General features: G+C 46.3%; 1 protein-coding gene across 1 annotated transcript; it reads left to right on the top strand.

Annotated features, from left to right (window-relative positions):
- Positions 1-21366: 21366 nt before the first annotated feature.
- Positions 21367-22305, top strand: LOC140116383 (olfactory receptor 52E2-like). The gene has a single exon (XM_072132907.1). It carries the CDS (start codon positions 21367-21369, stop codon positions 22303-22305), a length of 939 nt encoding a protein of 312 aa, XP_071989008.1.
- Positions 22306-23496: the final 1191 nt, after the last annotated feature.

Genomic DNA, 23496 nt, shown 5'->3' with positions numbered 1-23496 from the left:
GGGTAACACGTCGGGAAAACGCGAATCGGGCCCTTAATAAATGACCCCCTATGTGTCCCTATGGTCTCAATGAGACACTAGAAAGAACGTAAGGCTACACTAATAATTACGTAGTTTCAAGTACCCCCTTCTCGCAGCATGGAAAGGTACCACCTCATTCCCCTGTTCACTGCTTACCACTAACTATACTATTAGCCCATCATAAATGTCCACCCTGCTGCTCCCCGAGGTCTCACTGCTCATCCATAATACATCTACAATATCCCCCATTACCTTCTCACCTGGCCCCATGGAACATATACACTATGGACATTCTAGTCCCATAAGCATTATCTACCTGTCTTAAAATACCACTGTATCATTGTCCGATACCTAATCGCTCCTCCACATTGTCTCCCAGGCAACCTAACAATCCTCACCGCATTTGACAGCGATCCCTCAAACTGCGCATGCGCAGGCTTCCTCCCCTCCCCTTTCCCCATGTGCGCACGCGCGCACGAGCGCATATAAGAAATGTCAAACGGAACGCACCGCACAGCGCTCCTTACCCTACTGCAGGAGACACCACGCACAGCGCTCCTTGAATAGCCGAACTCGGACTAAGTAAGTCTCCTTTATTATATTACCTACCAGTCAGAGTTACTCTCTAACCCCATGTACCATACAGGGACGGATCAGGACCATCTCATCTCCAGTATTAACATAACAAATCAAGCTAATACTGCCAGGGTAAGCCACCTTTATTCCTATCCTCCCACACATCTATCACCACAAAATGTACTATACTGTTACATTCCATCTCCCTCAAACTTCCTAGGATCAACATCATCCTAGGACAGATTTCACATCCTTTACCACCAGGACAGGCTAGATCAAGGCCACATAGGTTAGTCTACGTCTTTCTCATGATCCTTTCCTGTCCCCCACATCCTTTCTATATATTATATGTCTTATTTATCTATTTATTTATTTATCTGATGTATCCACAATGTTACTATATTTCGCTACTTTTTATTTATATTTATTTGTCTGTACAGCAAAAGCTGATTTAAACAGTTAGAATCTTAGCCTCGAACCCGATTTTCCATATGAAATTTCACCCATGTTCTCCATACTAACCACCTCTATATACGAATCTATTTTATTTATTATTTATTTATATTTTATGCATTTTACCTACTTGTGTCTATGTTTTTATATATATCTGATATACGTATATGTATATATATATTTTTTAGAATATTGTATTAAAATCATACGGACCTGAAGAAGGGAACGGTACGCTCCCGAAACGCGTCGTCCTCGCATGCAATCAAATAAAAAACCTTTTCTACACTGAGAAGCGCGGTCATTGATCCTGCCTTTTGTCCTATGTTTGTACATTTCCCAATCCCGACCTAACCAGATCGGGAAGCAGGACTACGCAGCTAAACCTCAGTTGACTCACCAATTGATGCTCCCACTACGATCTACATCGAATTTCTTTTTTACACTGAATTTTCTATGTTATTTTGATGCGCTGTGTTCTTCCTTTTTACAATCTATCTTATAACTGGTAATATCTGTGGCAGCACTGAAGGTGTACTGACACTGTCTCTCTGTTCACTCTTAGACTCCTGTAGTCTGGACTGCACCATGTGCTCCCATTGCGCAGGGGTTTTATCCTCCCCCTGGTCAGGTGGTAGCACCTCTCCAATCACACTCCAGTTTACAATACAGCCAAATAATTGGATAACACTTTATACCATTTAACTGCTTCCTTGCCAAGCAGAGTCTACAGCTGCAATTACATAATCTCTCAGTGCTAGAAGCTGACTCCCCCTGACAGCTCCTAACCTGGAGAGGGCGCTATTCACAACTACCTGCCTGCCTATATATTGGCAGGGGTGTTGCATGACTTCTAGTGCATGATGGGAAGCCTTTTCACTTATTCCTGCTCCTCCGGTGTTCTGATAAAAGAAGATTATTAAAATATGTGAATTAGCTTGAGGCGCTCAAACATGTCGCCTGAGAGGCTCGTGGCTTAACCGCTCTGTAATTATCTGCGCCCCATCACCTATTAGTGTTCACCCTTCCATAGACAGCCGCTGATGTCAGCCGGCTTTCTGTAGATCTCACATATGCGCGAGTGCTTGTTTCTTGCGCAGCCGCACTAGTAAGCTGCAGCGGCGCAAGGAACGAGTTCTTGTGTATGCGCAAAATTTTCAGACTGTCGCATCCCATCATCACCTAGAGTTAACGAGCAGCCCTGGGGGTAGATGTCCTTTAAAGAAACACATCCCTTGGCTGCCGGGGAGTACAGGAGGAGTTTGGAGGTGAGGATTGGGTCGGATTATCATCAGGGCTCCTGCTTCATGTTTTGAGCACCCTGGATGGAGACTACAATGAGGATTCTTCTTCCTACTGTATTAGTGTCTTCGGGACGTCGATACTATTGAAGCTGTTACAGAGCAAGGAGCAATAAGTGACCACGTTAATAGCCACGTTGACGCTTTGTGATATACATGTTGGTTTTGTTTGTTGTTTGGGCGTTCAGTCTCTAAAAGGTCCCGCACCACGGACCTAGAGGTTTGCCTTTTTCTTTTTGAGACTTGTCATGGTTCTTATCCTCATTTGAACTTCTTTTGTGAAAGGTGAAACTTTTTTAAAAAGTTGCAAAAAGTCACATATTTTGGTGCAAATCTAAGGCTGCCCCTGACCAGGCGTAGAAATTAGCTTAGAACTGATGCGACTTTCTGAGACATTTTGTGACTTTTATTTTAAAAAGTCCAATATTCACCACAAGAACCAATAAGGAGAAACCGCTTAGATCCATCCAACCAGCAGAAAAGCCCCAAACACAGACGGACAAGGACGGACCTGTGATCCATGTGCCCCCAGGACATGGAAGGTTACGTCTGCCTGACATGGAATCCTTGTGTTAGAGAAAACAATATGAAACCCGTCTTGATCTAATCCAAGTCTATTGTTCGCTGTAATATTATTCAGGTGTAGAAAAATGAAGACAATTATTTTCTTAAAAGTTAGCATAGGGTTACGGGAGCTCATTACTCCTGTCCTGCACCTGACTCATGCGCTGCCTCAGGGGACATTACCATAGAGAAGGATCTGAGAGATGTCCCAACAGGGTTCATCAGAAAGTCCAACAAACACAATAATGAGGTCTCCAGACTCCATGGAGAAGAAGGACCTGGAGACCATTCATGGTCAGGGAATCTGGAGCCAGTGTAGAGATTGGAGAGGTTAGAAACCTAATGAATCTCATCCCTGAGTGACCTGGACATATGTCCTCCAGAGGGATAATTAGAACGTCCAATTATACAAGTGTCCAGACCTTCCATGTGCCATCAGAATGTCCATCATTATCCATCCATGTGATGAGGTCACAAACTGCCACCAACCAGAACAGTAACAACATCACAATGACAATCTAACGTTTAGCAAACAGGGAAGTGTCATGAGGGTGGAGAAGGGACAAGGGGGCGGAGAAAGGACAAGGGGGTGGACAAGGGACAAGGGGTGGAGAAAGGAAAGGGGGTGGAGAAGGGACAAGGGGGCGGAGAAGGGACAAGGGGGCGGAGAAAGGACAAGGGGGTGGACAAGGGACAAGGGGTGGAGAAAGGACAAGGGGGTGGAGAAGAATCCTCCTGTGCAGTGTACATGGAGCTGTAAAAAACACAAGTGTTTCCGCGGCTTAGTTTTTAGCTTCCAGAAGACGCATCCCCTTTGGTCTCTGGGTCTGAACAATCTCTGAGATATCGCAATGTTATAGATTTATTATGTCAAAATATCTTTTAACCAATTCTGACACTTGTGAGTTCTGCTTGGCGCCTGGTGTCGTGTAAGGTGTGACCTTGTATGACTTTTATTTCCACACTCCCTATAGGGTCTGATCGCTCATATGTAACGTCCCGGCCATTACGGAGTACAGGCAGTCCTGGGGTTACATACAAGATAGGGTCTGAAGGTTTGTTCTTAAGTTGAATTTGTATCTCCGTATCTCTGGTACAACCTGCGGATGTCTCTGTGTGACTCTTCCAGTCTCTGTATCTCTGGTACAACCTGCTGATGTCTCTGTGACTCTTCCAGTCTCTGTATCTATAGTACAACCTGCTGATGTCTCTCTGTGACTCTTCCAGTCTCTGTATCTCTGGTTCAGCCTGCTGATGTCTCTGTGACTCTTCCAGTCTCTGTATCTATAGTACAACCTGCTGATGTCTCTCTGTGACTCTTCCAGTCTCTGTATCTCTGGTACAACCTGCTGATGTCTCTCTGTGACTCTTCCAGTCTCTGTATCTCTGGTACAACCTGCTGATGTCTCTCTGTGGCTCTTCCAGTCTCTGTATCTCTGGTACAACCTGCTGATGTCTCTCTGTGACTCTTCCAGTCTCTGTATCTCTGGTACAACCTGCTGATGTCTCTCTGTGACTCTTCCAGTCTCTGTATCTCTGGTACAACCTGCTGATATCTCTCTGTGACTCTTCCAGTCTCTCTGTAGCTTTGGTACAACCTGCTGATGTCTCTGTGACTCCTCCAGTCTCTGTATCTCTGATACAACCTGCTGTCTCTGTGACTCTTCCAGTCTCTGTATCTCTGGTACAACCTACTGATGTCTCTCTGTGACTCTTCCAGTCTCTGTATCTCTGGTACAACCTGCTGATGTCTCTCTGTGACTCTTCCAGTCTCTGTATCTCTGGTACAATCTGCTGATGTCTCTGTGACTCCTCCAGTCTCTGTGTCTCTGGTACAACCTGCTGATGTCTCTCTGTGACTCCTCCAGTATCTGTATCTCTGGTACAACCTGCTGATGTCTCTCTGTGACTCTTCCAGTCTCTGTATCTCTGGTACAAACTGCTGATGTCTCTGTGACTCATCCAGTCTCTGTATCTCTGGTACAACCTGCTGATGTCTCTCTGTGACTCGTCCAGTCTCTGTATCTCTGGTACAACCTACTGATGTCTCTCTGTGACTCTTCCAGTCTCTGTATCTCTGGAACAACCTGCTGATGTCTCTCTGTGACTCTTCCAGTCTCTGTATCTCTGGTACAACTTCTGATGTCTCTCTGTGACTCTTCCAGTCTCTGTATCTCTGGTACAACCTGCTGATGTCTCTCTGTGACTCTTCCAGTCTCTGTATCTCTGGTACAACCTGCTGATGTCTCTCTGTGATTCCTCCAGTCTCTGTATCTCTGGTACAACCTGCTGATGTCTCTCTGTGACTTGTCCAGTCTCTGTATCTCTGGTACAACCTGCTGATGTCTCTCTGTGACTCTTCCAGTCTCTGTATCTCTGGTACAACCTGCTGATGTCTCCGTGACTCCCCCAGTCTCTGTATCTCTGGTACATCCTGCTGTCTCTGTGACTCTTCCAGTCTCTGGATCTTTGGTACAACCTGCTGATGTCTCTCTGTGACTCTTCCAGTCTCTGTATCTCTGGTACAACCTGCTGATGTCTCTCTTTGACTCTTCCAGTCTCTGTATCTCTGGTACAACCTGCTGATGTCTCTGGTACAACCTGCTGATGTCTTTCTGTGACTCTTCCAGTCTCTGTATCTCTGGTACAACCTGCTGATGTCTCTCTGTGACTCTCCCAGTCTCTGTATCTCTGGTACAACCTGCTGATGTCTCTCTGTGACTCCTCCAGTCTCTGTATCTCTGGTACAACCTGCTGATGTCTCTCTATGACTCTTCCAGTCTCTGTATCTCTGCTACAACCTGCTGATGTCTCTCTGTGTCTCTTCCAGTCTCTGTATCTCTGGTACAACCTGCTGATGTCTCTCTGTGACTCTTCCAGTCTCTGTATCTCTGGTACAACCTGCTGATGTCTCTGTGACTCCTCCAGTCTCTGTATCTCTGGTACAACCTGCTGATGTCTTTCTGTGACTCTTCCAGTCTCTGTATCTCTGGTACAACCTGCTGATGTCTCTCTGTGACTCTTCCAGTCTCTGTTTCTCTGGTACAACCTGCTGATGTCTCTCTGTGACTCTTCCAGTCTCTGTATCTCTGGTACAACCTGCTGATGTCTCTCTGTGACTCTTCCAGTCTCTGTATCTCTACTACAACCTGCTGATGTCTCTCTATGACTCTTCCAGTCTCTGTATCTCTGGTACAACCTGCTGATGTCTCTGTGACTCCTCCAGTCTCTGTATCTCTGGTACAACCTGCTGATGTCTCTGTGACTCTTCCAGTCTCTGTTTCTCTGGTACAACCTGCTGATGTCTCTCTGTGACTCTTCCAGTCTCTGTATCTCTGGTACAACCTGCTGATGTCTCTCTGTGACTCTTCCAGTCTCTGTATCTCTACTACAACCTGCTGATGTCTCTCTATGACTCTTCCAGTCTCTGTATCTCTGGTACAACCTGCTGATGTCTCTGTGACTCCTCCAGTCTCTGTATCTCTGGTACAACCTGCTGATGTCTCTGTGACTCTTCCAGTCTCTGTATCTCTGGTACAACCTGCTGATATCTCTCTGTGACTCTTCCAGTCTCTGTATCTCTGGTACAACCTGCTTATGTCTCTCTGTGACTCTTCCAGTCTCTGTATCTCTGGTACAACCTGCTGCTGATGTCTCTCTGTGTCTCTTCCAGTCTCTGTATCTCTGGTACAACCTGCTGATGTCTCTGTGTGACTCTCCAGTCTCTGTATCTCTGGTACAACCTGCTGATGTCTCTCTGTGAATCTTCCAGTCTATGTATTTCTGGTACAACCTGCTGATGTCTCTCTGTGACTCGTCCAGTCTCTGTATCTCTGGTACAACCTGCTGAAGTCTCTCTGTGACTCCTCCAGTCTCTGTATCTCTGGTACCAGCTGCTGATGTCTCTGTGACTCCTCCAGTCTCTGTGTGTCTGGTACAACCTGCTGATGTCTCTGTGACTCCACCAGTCTCTGTGTGTCTGGTACAACCTGCTGATGTCTCTGTGACTCCTCCAGTCTCTGTATCTCTGGAACAACCTGCTGATGTCTCTCTGTGACTCTTTCAGTCTCTGTATCTCTGGTACAACCTGCTGATGTCTCTCTGTGACTCTTCCAGTCTCTGTATCTCTGGGACAACCTGCTGATGTCTCTCTGTGACTCTTCCAGTCTCTGTGTCTCTGGTACAACCTGCTGATGTCTCTCTGTGACTCTTCCAGTCTCTGTATCTCTGGTACCAGCTGCTGATGTCTCTCTGTGACTCTTCCAGTCTCTGTATCTCTGGTACCAGCTGCTGATGTCTCTCTGTGACTCTTCCAGTCTCTGTATCTCTGGTACAACCTGCTGATGTCTCTGTTATTCTTCCAGTCTCTGTATCTCTGGTACAACCTGCTGATGTCTCTCTGTGACTCTTCCAGTCTCTGTATCTCTGGTACAACCTGCTGATGTCTCCCTGTGACTCTTCCAGTCTCTCTTTATCTCTGGTTCAACCTGCTGATGTCTCTTTGACTCTTCCAGTCTCTGGATCTTTGGTACAACCTGCTGATGTCTCTTTGTGACTCTTCCAGTCTCTGTATCTCTGCTACAACCTGCTGATGTCTCTCTATGACTCTTCCAGTCTCTGTATCTCTGGTACAACCTGCTGATGTCTCTGTGACTCCTCCAGTCTCTGTGTCTCTGGTACAACCTGCTGATGTCTCTTTGTGATTCTTCCAGTCTCTGTATCTCTGCTAAACCTGCTGATGTCTCTCTATGACTCTTCCAGTCTCTGTATCTCTGGTACAACCTGCTGATGTCTCTCTGTGGCTCTTCCAGTCTCTGTATCTCTGGTACAACCTGCTGATGTCTCTCTGTGACTCTCCCAGTCTCTGTATCTCTGGTACAACCTGCTGATGTCTCAGTGACTCCTTCAGTCTCTGTATCTCTGGTACAACCTGCTGATGTCTCTCTGTGACTCTTCCAGTCTCTGTATCTCTGGTACAACCTGCTGATATCTCTATGTGGCTCTTCCAGTCTCTGTATCTCTGGTACAACCTGCTGATGTCTCTCTGTGACTCCTCCAGTCTTTGTATCTCTGGTACAACCTGCTGATGTCTCTCTATGACTCTTCCAGTCTCTGTATCTCTGCTACAACCTGCTGATGTCTCTCTGTGACTCCTCCAGTCTCTGTATCTCTGGTACAACCTGCTGATGTCTCTCTGTGACTCTTCCAGTCTCTGTATCTCTGGTACAACCTGCTGATGTCTCTGTGACTCCTCCAGTCTCTGTATCTCTGGTACAACCTGCTGATGTCTCTCTGTGACTCTTCCAGTCTCTGTATCCCTGGTACAACCTGCTGATGTCTTTCTGTGACTCTTCCAGTCTCTGTATCTCTGGTACAACCTGCTGATGTCTCTCTGTGACTCTTCCAGTCTCTGTTTCTCTGGTACAACCTGCTGATGTCTCTCTGTGACTCTTCCAGTCTCTGTATCTCTGGTACAACCTGCTGATGTCTCTCTGTGACTCTTCCAGTCTCTGTATCTCTACTACAACCTGCTGATGTCTCTCTATGACTCTTCCAGTCTCTGTATCTCTGGTACAACCTGCTGATATCTCTCTGTGACTCTTCCAGTCTCTGTATCTCTGGTACAACCTGCTGATGTCTCTCTGTGACTCTTCCAGTCTCTGTATCTCTGGTACAACCTGCTGCTGATGTCTCTCTGTGTCTCTTCCAGTCTCTGTATCTCTGGTACAACCTGCTGATGTCTCTGTGTGACTCTCCAGTCTCTGTATCTCTGGTACAACCTGCTGATGTCTCTCTGTGAATCTTCCAGTCTATGTATTTCTGGTACAACCTGCTGATGTCTCTCTGTGACTCGTCCAGTCTCTGTATCTCTGGTACAACCTGCTGAAGTCTCTCTGTGACTCCTCCAGTCTCTGTATCTCTGGTACCAGCTGCTGATGTCTCTGTGACTCCACCAGTCTCTGTGTGTCTGGTACAACCTGCTGATGTCTTTCTGTGACTCTTCCAGTCTCTGTATCTCTGGTACAACCTGCTGATGTCTCTGTGACTCCTCCAGTCTCTGTATCTCTGGAACAACCTGCTGATGTCTCTCTGTGACTCTTCCAGTCTCTGTATCTCTGGTACAACCTGCTGATGTCTCTCTGTGACTCTTCCAGTCTCTGTATCTCTGGTACAACCTGCTGATGTCTCTCTGTGACTCTTCCAGTCTCTGTGTCTCTGGTACAACCTGCTGATGTCTCTCTGTGACTCTTCCAGTCTCTGTATCTCTGGTACCAGCTGCTGATGTCTCTCTGTGACTCTTCCAGTCTCTGTATCTCTGGTACAACCTGCTGATGTCTCTGTGACTCTTCCAGTCTCTGTATCTCTGGTACAACCTGCTGATGTCTCTGTTATTCTTCCAGTCTCTGTATCTCTGGTACAACCTGCTGATGTCTCCCTGTGACTCTTCCAGTCTCTCTGTATCTCTGGTTCAACCTGCTGATGTCTCTGTGACTCTTCCAGTCTCTGGATCTTTGGTACAACCTGCTGATGTCTCTTTGTGACTCTTCCCGTCTCTGTATCTCTGCTACAACCTGCTGATGTCTCTCTATGACTCTTCCAGTCTCTGTATCTCTGGTACAACCTGCTGATGTCTCTGTGACTCCTCCAGTCTCTGTGTCTCTGGTACAACCTGCTGATGTCTCTTTGTGACTCTTCCAGTCTCTGTATCTCTGCTAAACCTGCTGATGTCTCTCTATGACTCTTCCAGTCTCTGTATCTCTGGTACAACCTGCTGATGTCTCTCTGTGGCTCTTCCAGTCTCTGTATCTCTGGTACAACCTGCTGATGTCTCTCTGTGACTCTCCCAGTCTCTGTATCTCTGGTACAACCTGCTGATGTGTCAGTGACTCCTCCAGTCTCTGTATCTCTGGTACAACCTGCTGATGTCTCTCTGTGACTCTTCCAGTCTCTGTATCTCTGGTACAACCTGCTGATATCTCTCTGTGGCTCTTCCAGTCTCTGTATCTCTGGTACAACCTGCTGATGTCTCTCTGTGACTCCTCCAGTCTCTGTATCTCTGGTACAACCTGCTGATGTCTCTCTATGACTCTTCCAGTCTCTGTATCTCTGCTACAACCTGCTGATGTCTCTCTGTGACTCCTCCAGTCTCTGTATCTCTGGTACAACATGCTGATGTCTCTGTGTGACTCTTCCAGTCTCTGTATCTCTGGTACAACCTGCTGATGTCTCTCTGTGACTCTTCCAGTCTCTGTATCTCTGGTACAACCTGCTGATGTCTCTGTGACTCCTCCAGTCTCTGTATCTCTGGTACAACCTGCTGATGTCTTTCTGTGACTCTTCCAGTCTCTGTATCTCTGGTACAACCTGCTGATGTCTCTCTGTGACTCTTCCAGTCTCTGTTTCTCTAGTACAACCTGCTGATGTCTCTCTGTGACTCTTCCAGTCTCTGTATCTCTGGTACAACCTGCTGATGTCTCTCTGTGACTCTTCCAGTCTCTGTATCTCTACTACAACCTGCTGATGTCTCTCTATGACTCTTCCAGTCTCTGTATCTCTGGTACAACCTGCTGATATCTCTCTGTGACTCTTCCAGTCTCTGTATCTCTGGTACAACCTGCTGATGTCTCTCTGTGACTCTTCCAGTCTCTGTATCTCTGGTACAACCTGCTGCTGATGTCTCTCTGTGTCTCGTCCAGTCTCTGTATCTCTGGTACAACCTGCTGATGTCTCTGTGTGACTCTCCAGTCTCTGTATCCCTGGTACAACCTGCTGATGTCTCTCTGTGAATCTTCCAGTCTATGTATTTCTGGTACAACCTGCTGATGTCTCTCTGTGACTCGTCCAGTCTCTGTATCTCTGGTACAACCTGCTGAAGTCTCTCTGTGACTCCTCCAGTCTCTGTATCTCTGGTACCAGCTGCTGATGTCTCTGTGACTCCACCAGTCTCTGTGTGTCTGGTACAACCTGCTGATGTCTTTCTGTGACTCTTCCAGTCTCTGTATCTCTGGTACAACCTGCTGATGTCTCTGTGACTCCTCCAGTATCTGTATCTCTGGAACAACCTGCTGATGTCTCTCTGTGACTCTTCCAGTCTCTGTATCTCTGGTACAACCTGCTGATGTCTCTCTGTGACTCTTCCAGTCTCTGTATCTCTGGTACAACCTGCTGATGTCTCTCTGTGACTCTTCCAGTCTCTGTGTCTCTGGTACAACCTGCTGATGTCTCTCTGTGACTCTTCCAGTCTCTCTATCTCTGGTACCAGCTGCTGATGTCTCTTTGTGACTCTTCCAGTCTCTGTATCTCTGGTACAACCTGCTGATGTCTCTGTGACTCTTCCAGTCTCTGTATCTCTGGTACAACCTGCTGATGTCTCTGTTATTCTTCCAGTCTCTGTATCTCTGGTACAACCTGCTGATGTCTCTCTGTGACTCTTCCAGTCTCTGTATCTCTGGTACAACCTGCTGATGTCTCCCTGTGACTCTTCCAGTCTCTCTGTATCTCTGGTTCAACCTGCTGATGTCTCTGTGACTCTTCCAGTCTCTGGATCTTTGGTACAACCTGCTGATGTCTCTTTGTGACTCTTCCAGTCTCTGTATCTCTGGTACAACCTGCTGATGTCTCTCTATGACTCTTCCAGTCTCTGTATCTCTGGTACAACCTGCTGATGTCTCTGTGACTCCTCCAGTCTCTGTGTCTCTGGTACAACCTGCTGATGTCTCTTTGTGACTCTTCCAGTCTCTGTATCTCTGCTAAACCTGCTGATGTCTCTCTATGACTCTTCCAGTCTCTGTATCTCTGGTACAACCTGCTGATGTCTCTCTGTGGCTCTTCCAGTCTCTGTATCTCTGGTACAACCTGCTGATGTCTCTCTGTGACTCTTCCAGTCTCTGTATCTCTGGTATCACCTGCTGATGTTTTTCTGTGACTCTTCCAGTCTCTGTATCTCTGGTACAACCTGCTGATGTCTCTCTGTGACTCTTCCAGTCTCTGTATCTCTGGTACAACCTGCTGATGTCTCTGTTATTCTTCCAGTCTCTGTATCTCTGGTACAACCTGCTGATGTCTCTCTGTGACTTTTCCAGTCTCTGTATCTCTGGTACAACCTGCTGATGTCTCTCTGTGACTCTTCCAGTCTCTCTGTATCTCTGGTTCAACCTGCTGATGTCTCTGTGACTCTTCCAGTCTCTGGATCTTTGATACAACCTGCTGATGTCTCTTTGTGACTCTTCCAGTCTCTGTATCTCTGCTACAACCTGCTGATGTCTCTCTATGACTCTTCCAGTCTCTGAATCTCTGGTACAACCTGCTGATGTCTCTTTGTGACTCTTCCAGTCTCTGTATCTTTGCTAAAACCTGCTGATGTCTCTCTATGACTCTTCCAGTCTCTGTATCTCTGGTACAACCTGCTGATGTCTCTCTGTGGCTCTTCCAGTCTCTGTATCTCTGGTACAACCTGCTGATGTCTCTCTGTGACTCTTCCAGTCTCTGTATCTTTGGTACAACCTTCTTATGTCTCTGTGACTCTTCCAGTCTCTCTGTGTCTCTGGTACAACCTGCTGATGTCTTTCTGTGACTCTTCCAGTCTCTGTATCTCTGGTACAACCTGCTGATGTCTCTCTGTGACTCTTCCAGTCTCTGTATCTCTGGTACAACCTGCTGATGTCTCTCTGTGACTCTTCCAGTCTCTGTATCTCTGTTACAACCTGCTCATGTCTCTGTGACTCTTCCAGTCTCTCTGTGTGTCTGGTACAACCTGCTGATGTCTCTCTGTGGCTCTTCCAGTCTCTGTATCTCTGGTACAACCTGCTGATGTCTCTCTGTGACTCTTCCAGTCTCTGTATCTCTGGTACAACCTGCTCATGTCTCTGTGACTCTTCCAGTCTCTCTGTGTCTCTGGTACAACCTGCTGATGTCTTTCTGTGACTCTTCCAGTCTCTGTATCTCTGGTACAACCTGCTGATGTCTCTCTGTGACTCTTCCAGTCTCTGTATCTCTGGTACAACCTGCTGATGTCTCTCTGTGACTCTTCCAGTCTCTGTGTCTCTGGTACAACCTGCTGATGTCTCTTTGTGACTCTTCCAGTCTCTGTATCTCTGGTACCAGCTGCTGATTTCTCTATGTGACTCTTCCAGTCTCTGTATCTCTGGTACAACCTGCTGATGTCTCTGTGACTCTTCCAGTCTCTGTATCTCTGGTACAACCTGCTGATGTCTCTGTTATTCTTCCAGTCTCTGTATCTCTGGTACAACCTGCTGATGTCTCTCTGTGACTCTTCCAGTCTCTGTATCTCTGGTACAACCTGCTGATGTCTCTCTGTGACTCTTCCAGTCTCTGTATCTCTGGTACAACCTGCTGATGTCTCTGTGACTCTTCCAGTCTCTGGATCTTTGGTACAACCTGCTGATGTCTCTCTGTGACTCTTCCAGTCTCTGTATCTCTGGTACAACCTGCTCATGTCTCTGTGACTCTTCCAGTCTCTATGTATCTCTGGTACAACCTGCTGATATCTCTTTGACTCCTCCAGTCTCTGTGTCTCTGGTGCAACCTGCTGATGTCTCTTTGTGACTCTTCCAGTCTCTGTATCTCTGCTACAACCTGCTGATGTCTCTCTATGAATCTTCCAGTCTCTGTATCTCTGGTACAACCTGCTGATGTCTCTCTGTGACTCTTCCAGTCTCTGTATCTCTGGTACAACCTGCTCATGTCTCTGTGACTCTTCCAGTCTCTCTGTGTCTCTGGTACAACCTGCTGATGTCTTTCTGTGACTCTTCCAGTCTCTGTATCTCTGGTACAACCTGCTGATGTCTCTCTGTGACTCTGTATCTCTGCTACAACCTGCTGATGTCTCTCTATGAATCTTCCAGTCTCTGTATCTCTGGTACAACCTGCTGATGTCTCTCTGTGACTCTTCCAGTCTCTGTATCTCTGGTACAACCTGCTCATGTCTCTGTGACTCTTCCAGTCTCTCTGTGTCTCTGGTACAACCTGCTGATGTCTTTCTGTGACTCTTCCAGTCTCTGTATCTCTGGTACAACCTGCTGATGTCTCTCTGTGACTCTTCCAGTCTCTGTATCTCTGGTACAACCTGCTGATGTCTCTGTGACTCTTCCAGTCTCTTTATCTCTGGTACAACCTGCTGATATCTTTCTGTGACTCTTCCAGTCTCTGTATCTCTGGTACAACCTGCTGATGTCTCTGTGACTCTAGGGTCAGTGATCCTTTTCATCTAAGATAGTCCTCATTGAAGCCTCACAATGGTGCGGTACCAGTGATCAATTGTTCGGTGTTGTCTTTTGCTCATGATGCAACAATGAGAAGAGCATGATGAGGAGGACTGTCTGAATACTAACTTAACAGATTAACTACTTGTGAATTTTCTGTAATGGTTTAACATGAACATCCAAGCATTTAGAGAAGTCCTGTAGCCTAGGGGGGAGCTTGGCCTCCTCAAAATGTAAAATGAACATTTTTCATAAAATCCCTTCACAAAAATATTCCAAAAAGTTATATAAAAAGTTATGAGTAAAAGTTGAAGACTTCCAGCAGTCCAGCAATAGAGAGCTGTTCAGATTACCGACTGAAGCACCAAAAATAATTCAACACCTTCTCATCCACACAGCAACTGGTGGCGACACGGATGTAACATGAAGGCAAATTTAATTTGTAGGATCTCATAGGAAACATTCTGTTTCTTGACAAACTGGGGGAAGACTGAACCAAAAGTGTGCAAAGAAATCAGTGGAAGAGATGGAGGAAGTGTCCTGGTTTGGGGAATGTTTTGGCAGCAGGATTCAGACTTTTCATACAGCTACATGGAGGGTGAATGGAGGTATCAGAAACTTCTTCTACAACACTTGGATTTTTTTGCTTTACTTAAACAGTTAGTCTGCGGTTTTCAAGCAGGATGATGCAGATCTAAACCCAATAGAAATCCTCTGGAAAATCCTTGGTGACAAAGTTATGTCCAACAAACCCCCAAAAATGAAAGAACTGGGGAAGAGACTGGAAGAAGAGCAGATTAGATCCCAACAGAGCTGTACAAGAGACAAGTGATGTCCTGTGGCCGGTGCTGAGGTCCTGTGGCCAGTGCTGAGGTCCTGTGGCTGGTGCTGAGGTCCTGTGGCCGGTGCTGAGGTTCTGTGGCCGGTGCTGCAGTCCTTTGGCCGGTGCTGAGGTCCTGTGGCCGGTGCTGAGGTCCTGTCCTCTCCCTACTGATTGGTGACTGCTGGGACCCGCAGAACATTTACTTATAATTCTTTGTTCTTCAATCATTGCTTTGGAATCCACCAATGAGCCACTGGAACAACTGAGCCACCAAATTCCCTCCATGTCTGATTAACCTCACTGTGCTCCATGCAGATATCTTCTCAGTATGACTACAGAAGTTCTGTGAAGCTCTCAGAGATGTTAGAGAACAAAAGTGAACAACCAAGGTCCACAATAGACAACTCCAGATAGGTTATGGCACAGTGCACAGCAGGGTTAGGAGGCACTGAACATCTACTGGAGCTCATCTGTAACTGGAAGGAGGGAAACTGCTAACCTACCATGACATGGTCCACTGTCCACAAACCACTCAGACAGTAGGCCGATTAGGACAACTACTTGTGTCCTCCACAAATCTGCAAGAAGAAGCCATTGCTGAAAGCCATTATACACTCACCGGCCACTTTATTAGGTACACCTGTCCAACTGCTCGTTAACACTTAATTTCTAATCAGCCAATCACATGGCGGCGACTCCATTTAGGCATGTAGACATGGTCCAGACAATCTCCTGCAGTTCTCCCGAGCATCAGTATGGGGAAGAAAGGTGATTTGAGGCCTTTGAACGCGGCATGGTTGTTGGTGCCAGAAGGGCTGGTCTGAGTATTTCAGAAACTGCTGATCTACTGGGATTTTCACGCACAACCATCTCTAGGGTTTACAGAGATTGGTCCGAAAAAGAAAAAACATCCAGTGAGCGGCAGTTCTGTGGGCGGAAATGCCTTGTTGATGCCAGAGGTCAGAGGAGAATGGGCAGACTGGTTCGAGCTGATAGAAAGGCAACAGTGACTCAAATCGCCACCCGTTACAACCAAGGTAGGCAGAAGAGCATCTCTGAATGCACAGTACGTCCTACTTTGAGGCAGATGGGCTACAGCAGCAGAAGACCACACCGGGTGCCACTCCTTTCAGCTCAGAACAGGAAACTGAGGCTACAATTTGTACACGCTCATCGAAATTGGACAGTAGAAGATTGGAAAAACGTTGCCTGGTCTGATGAGTCTCGATTTCTGCTGCAACATTCGGATGGTAGGGTCAGAATTTGGCGTCAACAACATGAAAGCATGGATCCATCCTGCCTTGTATCAGCGGGTCAGGCTGGTGGTGCTGGTGTCATGGATCCATCCTGCCTTGTATCAGTGGCTCAGGCTGGTGGTGGTGGTGTCATGGATCCATCCTGCCTTGTATAACGGTTCAGGCTGGTGGTGGTGGTGTCATGGATCCATCCTGCCTTGTATCAGCGGCTCAGGCTGGTGGTGCTGGTGTCATGGATCCATCCTGCCTTGTATCAGCGGCTCAGGCTGGTGGTGGTGGTGTCATGGATCCATCCTGCCTTGTATCAGCGGCTCAGGCTGGTGGTGGTGGTGTCATGGATCCATCCTGCCTTGTATCAGCGGCTCAGGCTGGTGGTGCTGGTGTCATGGATCCATCCTGCCTTGTATCAGCGGCTCAGGCTGGTGGTGGTGGTGTCATGGTGTGGGGAATATTTTCTTGGCACTCTTTGGGCCCCTTGGTACCTGAGTATTGTTGCTGACCATGTCCATCCCTTTATGAGCACAATGTACCCTGTAACATCTGATGGCTACTTTCAGCAGGATAATGCGCCAGGTCATAAAGCTGGAATCATCTCAGACTGGTTTCTTGAACATGACAATGAGGTCACTGGACACAAATGGCTCCACAGTCACCAGATCTCAATCCAATAGAGCATCTTTGGGATGTGGTGGAACGGGAGATTCGCATCATGGATGTGCAGCCGACAAATCTGCGGCAACTGTGTGATGCCATCATGTCACTATGGACCAACATCTCTGAGGAGCTTCCAGCACCTTGTTGTATCTATGCCACGAAGAATTGAGGCAGTTCTGAAGGCAAAAAGGGGTCCAACCCGTTACTAGCACGGTGGACCTAATAAAGTGGCCGCTGAGTGTACGTCCTGTCTTATGTAGGGGGCACAGCCAGTACATGGAAGAAGAGGAACCATAACTATCACAGCCAAATGCTATTTATGGAGGGAACAATGCAGCACCGAACCCCAAATGTAACTTTAACTGTTGTGGTGACCATCTGAAGCCCCCCTCCAACTTCTCACCTGGGACAGAATGGAGGATGCGGGGGCTCACAAACAGTTCAATCACTCTGAAGCCAGAGGAGGAATTACACGAATGGATGAATATTATGAACTAAGTAATGAGGTTGTCTAATACCCAGAATCCATTACTAAACTGGGGGCTTTACGTCAACCTGGATGAGGCCTACAACAACCCCTCACCATGCCCCGGCACCCAACACAACCAAGGACTGGGCACAATCCAGTCAATAGATGATCTACATTTCCACCTTTGGCTTTAGTTAGGTTTCAATCAAAAAGTTTTCTGTTGAACCTAAAATTCTACTAAAATATAAGTTGAAAAAAACAAATTCAGTTTTCCTTTCTACAAATAAAAGCGTTGTATGTGGAGTATAGGGGGTATCTGGGGAGGCATCTCAGGGCCTGCATCTCTGTCCTGTCCTCTACATCCAGGGATCCTCCCGCCTCATAGACTAATTAGAAGTTCTCCCCTTCCCCCGATGGCCCCGGCCTGATCCCCGGCACACAGGGGCCACAGCTCCTCGGGGCCCGGGGAGGTTGTTAGTGACACATATGAGAGGCTCTCCAATGACTTTCTGTGACTATGTGTGAGGTTATAAGAGAGATAGAAGGCTGAGACACAATCTGCAGCTGCAGGACACCGGCGGTAAGTTCTCCAGAGCTCCGGCTCAGTGATGGTCCATGATTCTGGGGTGGCCAAACATAATTATAGAAGGAGACATTTCTCTATGACCTCCGTCCATGGATTCCACTGGCCACCATATTGTCATAGTCTATGGCCAGCACTAGAGGAGAGTAAACCTATCGACCCAATGCCTTAAATCACCAGATCCCCATGAGCAGATCCACCAATCACTGCCCAGTATGATGACGGGAGACGTTAGCCACTGTCAGAGCCGTGATGGTTCTGACCTCCATGAGGAAGGCTGCACATAGTGGACTTCCTATAGCGTCTTCCTATAGGCTCCATAAGACCATCCAGATGGAGTCCACACATCATGGAGCTTCTCCAGACGCTATAGGAAGTCCAATGTATGATATGGGCATGACGTTCCTTCTACTTGTATGTGGTCATTTAGGAGCTTAGTCATGTACCGTATCTTGTAGACCTCAGTCCTGAGTGTGACGAATCAACCAGACAGGATCCAAACTGATAGTCCAAACAAGAGATTCTGCTCCAAACCTACTGACTACATTTCCCAGGATCCCTCATGCTCCAATATATTCCAATCATTAACCCCTTATCACCCACACCAGTTTTCAGCTCAATGACCAGGCTAAATTTTTCGAATCTGCTCTGTGTCACAATAATTGGTTATAACTCCGGACGCTGTAACATATCCGGTGATTTTGAGACTGTTTTCTCGTGATACTTTGTACTTCATGTTGTAAAATTTAAGTGATAATTTTTGCGTTTTCGTTCTGAAAAAAAATACAAATTTGGCAAAAGTTTGTAAAACTTCTTCATTTTCCAAGTTTGAAATGTTCTGCTTTCCAGACAGGAAGTAAAACGACCCAAAAATCTTGATAAGTAACATTCCCGGGATGTCTTCTTTATGTCGGATGATATTTTATGCGTCCTGTCCTGTTTCTCGGATGTTATGAGGCGCAGAACTTTAGGTGCAATTTTTCTCATTTTCATGAAAATCCCCAAAACTCACATTTTGAGGGACGACTCAAAGGCCTAAATAATAGTAACACCCCATAAATGACCCCACTATAGAAACTTCCCCCCTCAACGTGTGTAACACAACTTCTATTAAGTCTATTAACCCTTTAGGTGTTTCACATGGGTTAAAACAATATGGACCCGCGATTTAGAAACTATAGAATTTTTGGGGAAAATACATTCATTTAGACCAAAACTGACAGTTTCATAATGAATAAAATGATGAAACGCTCTGCAACGTTTGATGCCCAATTCCTCCCGAGTGCTGATCCCCCATATGTGGTGGTGACTGCTGTACGGGGGGCGCACGGCCGGGCATAGGATGGATGGAGGCGCCATGTACAGCAGATTTGTATTGTCACATTGTACGACCTATACATTGTTATTTATTTTGGTAATGAGAACACATGAGGCTTATTATTATGTACGGGATGAGATACAATGTATAGAGGATTCATGAGATTTTATTAACTATTTCAAGGGGGACACAAACAAAATCATCAATTTTTATTTTGGATTGTTAGCATTTTTTTCCCCGCTCACCGTAACGTAAAAATAATATTTCCTCTTTATTCTCTGGTCACTACGATTCCGGTGATTCCTCTTGTATATAGATTTTCTTATCTTTACTCAGTTTTACTGAGCAAAACCAATACAGGCGGTCCCCTACTTAAGGACACCCGACTTACAGACAACCCATAGTTACAGACGGACCCCTCTGCCCACTGTGACCTCTGGTGAAGCTCTCTGGATGCTTTACTATAGTCCCAGACTGCAATGATCAGCTATAAGGCGTCTGTAATGAAGCTTTATTGATAATTCTTGGTCCAATTACACCAAAAATTTTGAAACTCCAATTGTCACTGGGGCAAAAGAAAAAAAATTGTCTAGAACTTCCATTATAAAATATACAGTTTCGACTTACATACAAATTCAACTTAAGAACAAACCTCCAGACCCTATCTTGTATGTAACCCGGGGACTGCCTGTATTGGAGAAAATCGCATCGTTTTTACTATTGACAACTTTTCAGGGGCAGAACTTCTGCATTTTTCTGTTGTCAGACCTGATTGAGGGCTTATTTTCTATGAAAAGATTTGTTTTTATTAGTCGTATCATATGAAAGTGCACTTAACTTTTTTTTTATCACTTTTTAGGACATTTTTTGTGTTGGTCTTTGATAAAAAATTGAATATTATGGGAAGTGTTTCATGTTTTTTTTTACGTTGTTCACCAAGTGGGTTCAATATTGATTTAGATTTATTGTACAGATTAATACGGATGCAGTGATACTAAATTTGTACGTTTTTTTTGTGTGTGTGTTTCATATACTTTATTTGCATTTTATGTGTAACTGGGGAGATTATGGGACTTTTATTTTATTTATTTAATTATTATTATAAAATTATTTTTACTTTTTTTTTTCATTTTTTACACATTCCAGACTTGGGCTTGAACAAGCATTCATCCGATCGTTAGTTCAAGCCCTTACACTGCAATATATAAGAACAACAGTGTACAATACTGTGTGCATGCTCTGTTACTTACAGCCGGGGTCCTGCCAGTAGAGGAGTCGGCAGCCTTGGGGCACTCGACGGACCCCGGGAATGTGGCAGGAGGGATCTGATCCCCCAGGAAGCTCACCAGAGGGGGTTCCGATCCAAGGGGGACATACTTACACGCCGTGGTCATGCTTTACCATGGCATGTAAGGGGTTACAGCCCGACACTGGCACCAGTGAGACCTGGTGCGTCTAATGACCTGACCTTACTGCTCTGTGGATCCTCATGATCATACAAGTTGGTGAAGACAAATTACGGATCAAATGAAAATTTTTGAACCATCGTAACAAGAAATAACATGAGACTCGTCCCAAAGCAGAGGAAAGATTTCCTTCAGCTCTCACGTCACCTAAACAAAAAACTGACCCTCACACTATTGGCCTTCAACATCTAGTGGATGAGACCACTGTAGGACATCACTTGTGGTAAAGGACCTCTGAGTCAGATGGACCCTACAATGTCCAGTGATGGTCAGTCTCTGATCCAGTTGGTGTTGTCCACTTTTTGGTTGATGCTTTTCTCTTTGTGTTCCCTATCATGGACCTGCTATGGTATTTGTCACAATGACCGATGTCCTCGGCAAATTGTATGTTCTGCTCATAATGTTTGTCATCAAAGCAGGTGTCGGTGCCATGGCTTCTACTCTACCAGCTTCATTGTTTTCTCAACGTAACCAGTGACCTTCACGCTCAGCTTCAAGATCCACATTATAGCTGGAGTACTTCTAGTGAGTGCACAGTCCTGGTGGGATTGCATCTCAGTTGTCCTTGTAGACTATTCCTATTGGTTGAAGCTTACATACCATAATTATCTATGGTGACTATATATGATCTGTGTTTTAGGACCATGCCTGGCCGCATCCACCATGCTTCTCATGAATGACTCCCATCCCTTCTTCTTCATCTTACTCGGGATCCCAGGTCTAGAAGACGTCCAGTGTTGGCTTTCCATCCCCTTCTGTTGTATGTACCTCCTTGCCGTCTTCGGAAATATCATCATCCTACTGATCATCAGATCTGAGAAGAGTCTCCATGAGCCCATGTTCTTCTTTCTCTCCATGTTGTCCATGACTGATATCATTCTGTCATCTTCAACCCTTCCTAAAATGTTGGGCATCTTCTGGTTGAATCTACGGGAGATCAGGTTTGAGGCTTGTTTGACCCAAATGTTCATCATCCACTCCTTCACTGCCATGGAGTCTGGGTTTTTTGTGGCTATGGCATATGACCGCTTTGTGGCTATTTGTAACCCCCTGAGGCACTCAGTTATCTTAAACAATAGAACTATTCTAGTACTTGGGATCTCTGTGGTGTTTCGAGGTCTCATATTTTTCTTGCCTCACCCAATCACTGTAAAAAACTTACCTTTCTGCCAGTCCAATGTCATCCCTCACACATACTGCGAGTTCATGGCTCTTATAAAGTTGACTTGTGGAAACTCATTCATAACCAAGTTCTATAGCGCCACCGTGGCCACCATGATGGGTGCTTTTGATTCACTATCGATATTGACCTCTTACACCTTGATCCTCCGCACTGCCCTCAGTCTCCCCACCAAGCAGGCAGGTCGGAAGGCCCTCAGCACTTGCACTTCCCATATCTTAGTCATCTTGGTTTTCTATACGACCTCCACATTCACATTTGCCACCCATCGTTTCGGCCACCACATTCGACCACAGATCCACATCAGTGTTGCCAATGTTTATGTCTTGGTTCCACCAATGCTGAATCCCATTGTTTATGGGGTCAGGACTAAGAAGATCCGGCAGAGGATTGTCCAAGTCTTTTACTTTGGAAAGGTTTAAATCCGAGATTATCGGATCATCTCCATATTTTTTCTTCTGAGCAGAAGTTGTAGGTAAATTGTAGGACAAGTTCCAACTATGTATAAACGCAGATTCTAGTGCACATCGAATGATAATGTGAACAGACCAACTTAGTCTTAGGTGCTCACCTGGAATAGAGGAAAAATCTACAAGGAGTGCAGCCTGGAAAGTGCGGAGGGTGCATCCCGCTGGCCCACGTCCCCTATAGAAGGAATGATAGATCCAGAGTACAAGTAGGGGCTTCTCCATCACTCAAGGTAAATGTGGTCTTATATTTGATGAAATATAAGGTACAATGCGTTTCACTTAATAAAAAACATCTATCATATATATTTTCTGTGAATAATATTCATTTCCTGTAGGTATCAGTGATAGTGGAAGGTACGTTGTGGGTAAGTAGAAGGTGTCATGAGCACCCCTGCAATCCATACCGTGGATCACGGGTGCACTCGTGCCCCTCTCCGCTGCCCTTCTCCACGCTCCGGCTCCCGTCAGGACTAGGCCCACACGCAGCCCTGCTCCCTAGGGTGCGCGCAGGGCGGTACTTCAAAATTTAAGGCGCCAGTGCACAGGTGATTGGCGCTGGCTACTACCGGGTCTGCATTTAATCTGGCGGCTGCAATCCTGCTGTCCCGTGTGCCATTCCGTTCCTGTGTTCCTGATCCATGTGCCAGTCCATTCCTGTGTTCCTGATCCGTGTGCCAGTCCGTTCCTGTGTTCCTGATCCATGTGCCAGTCCATTCCTGTGTTCCTGATCCGTGTGCCAGTCCGTTCTTGTGTTCCTGATCCATGTGCCAGTCCATTCCTGTGTTCCTGATCCATGTGCCAGTCCATTCCTGTGTTCCTGATCCATGTGCCAGTCCGTTCCTGTGTTCCTGATCCATGTGCCAGTCCATTCCTGTGTTCCTGATCCATGTGCCAGTCCATTCCTGTGTTCCTGATCCATGTGCCAGTCCGTTCCTGTGTTCCTGATCCATGTGCCAGTCCGTTCCTGTGTTCCTGATCCATGTGCCAGTCCGTTCCTGTGTTCCTGATCCGTGTGCCAGTCCGTTCAAGTGTTCCTGATCCGTGTGCCAGTCCGTTCAAGTGTTCCTGATCCGTGTGCCAGTCCGTTCAAGTGTTCCTGATCCGTGTGCCAGTCCGTTCCTGTGTTCCTGATCCGTGTGCCAG

The sequence above is a fragment of the Engystomops pustulosus genome, chromosome 2, assembly GCF_040894005.1.
Source record: "Engystomops pustulosus chromosome 2, aEngPut4.maternal, whole genome shotgun sequence".
Classification (NCBI taxonomy): Eukaryota; Metazoa; Chordata; class Amphibia; order Anura; family Leptodactylidae; genus Engystomops; species Engystomops pustulosus.
This window is presented reverse-complemented; position numbering and strand designations above follow the sequence as displayed.

Excerpts from the sequence above, each read along its gene's own strand:
- LOC140116383 (XM_072132907.1), top strand. The coding sequence starts at position 21,367 with ATGCTTCTCATGAATGACTCCCATCCCTTCTTCTTCATCTTACTCGGG.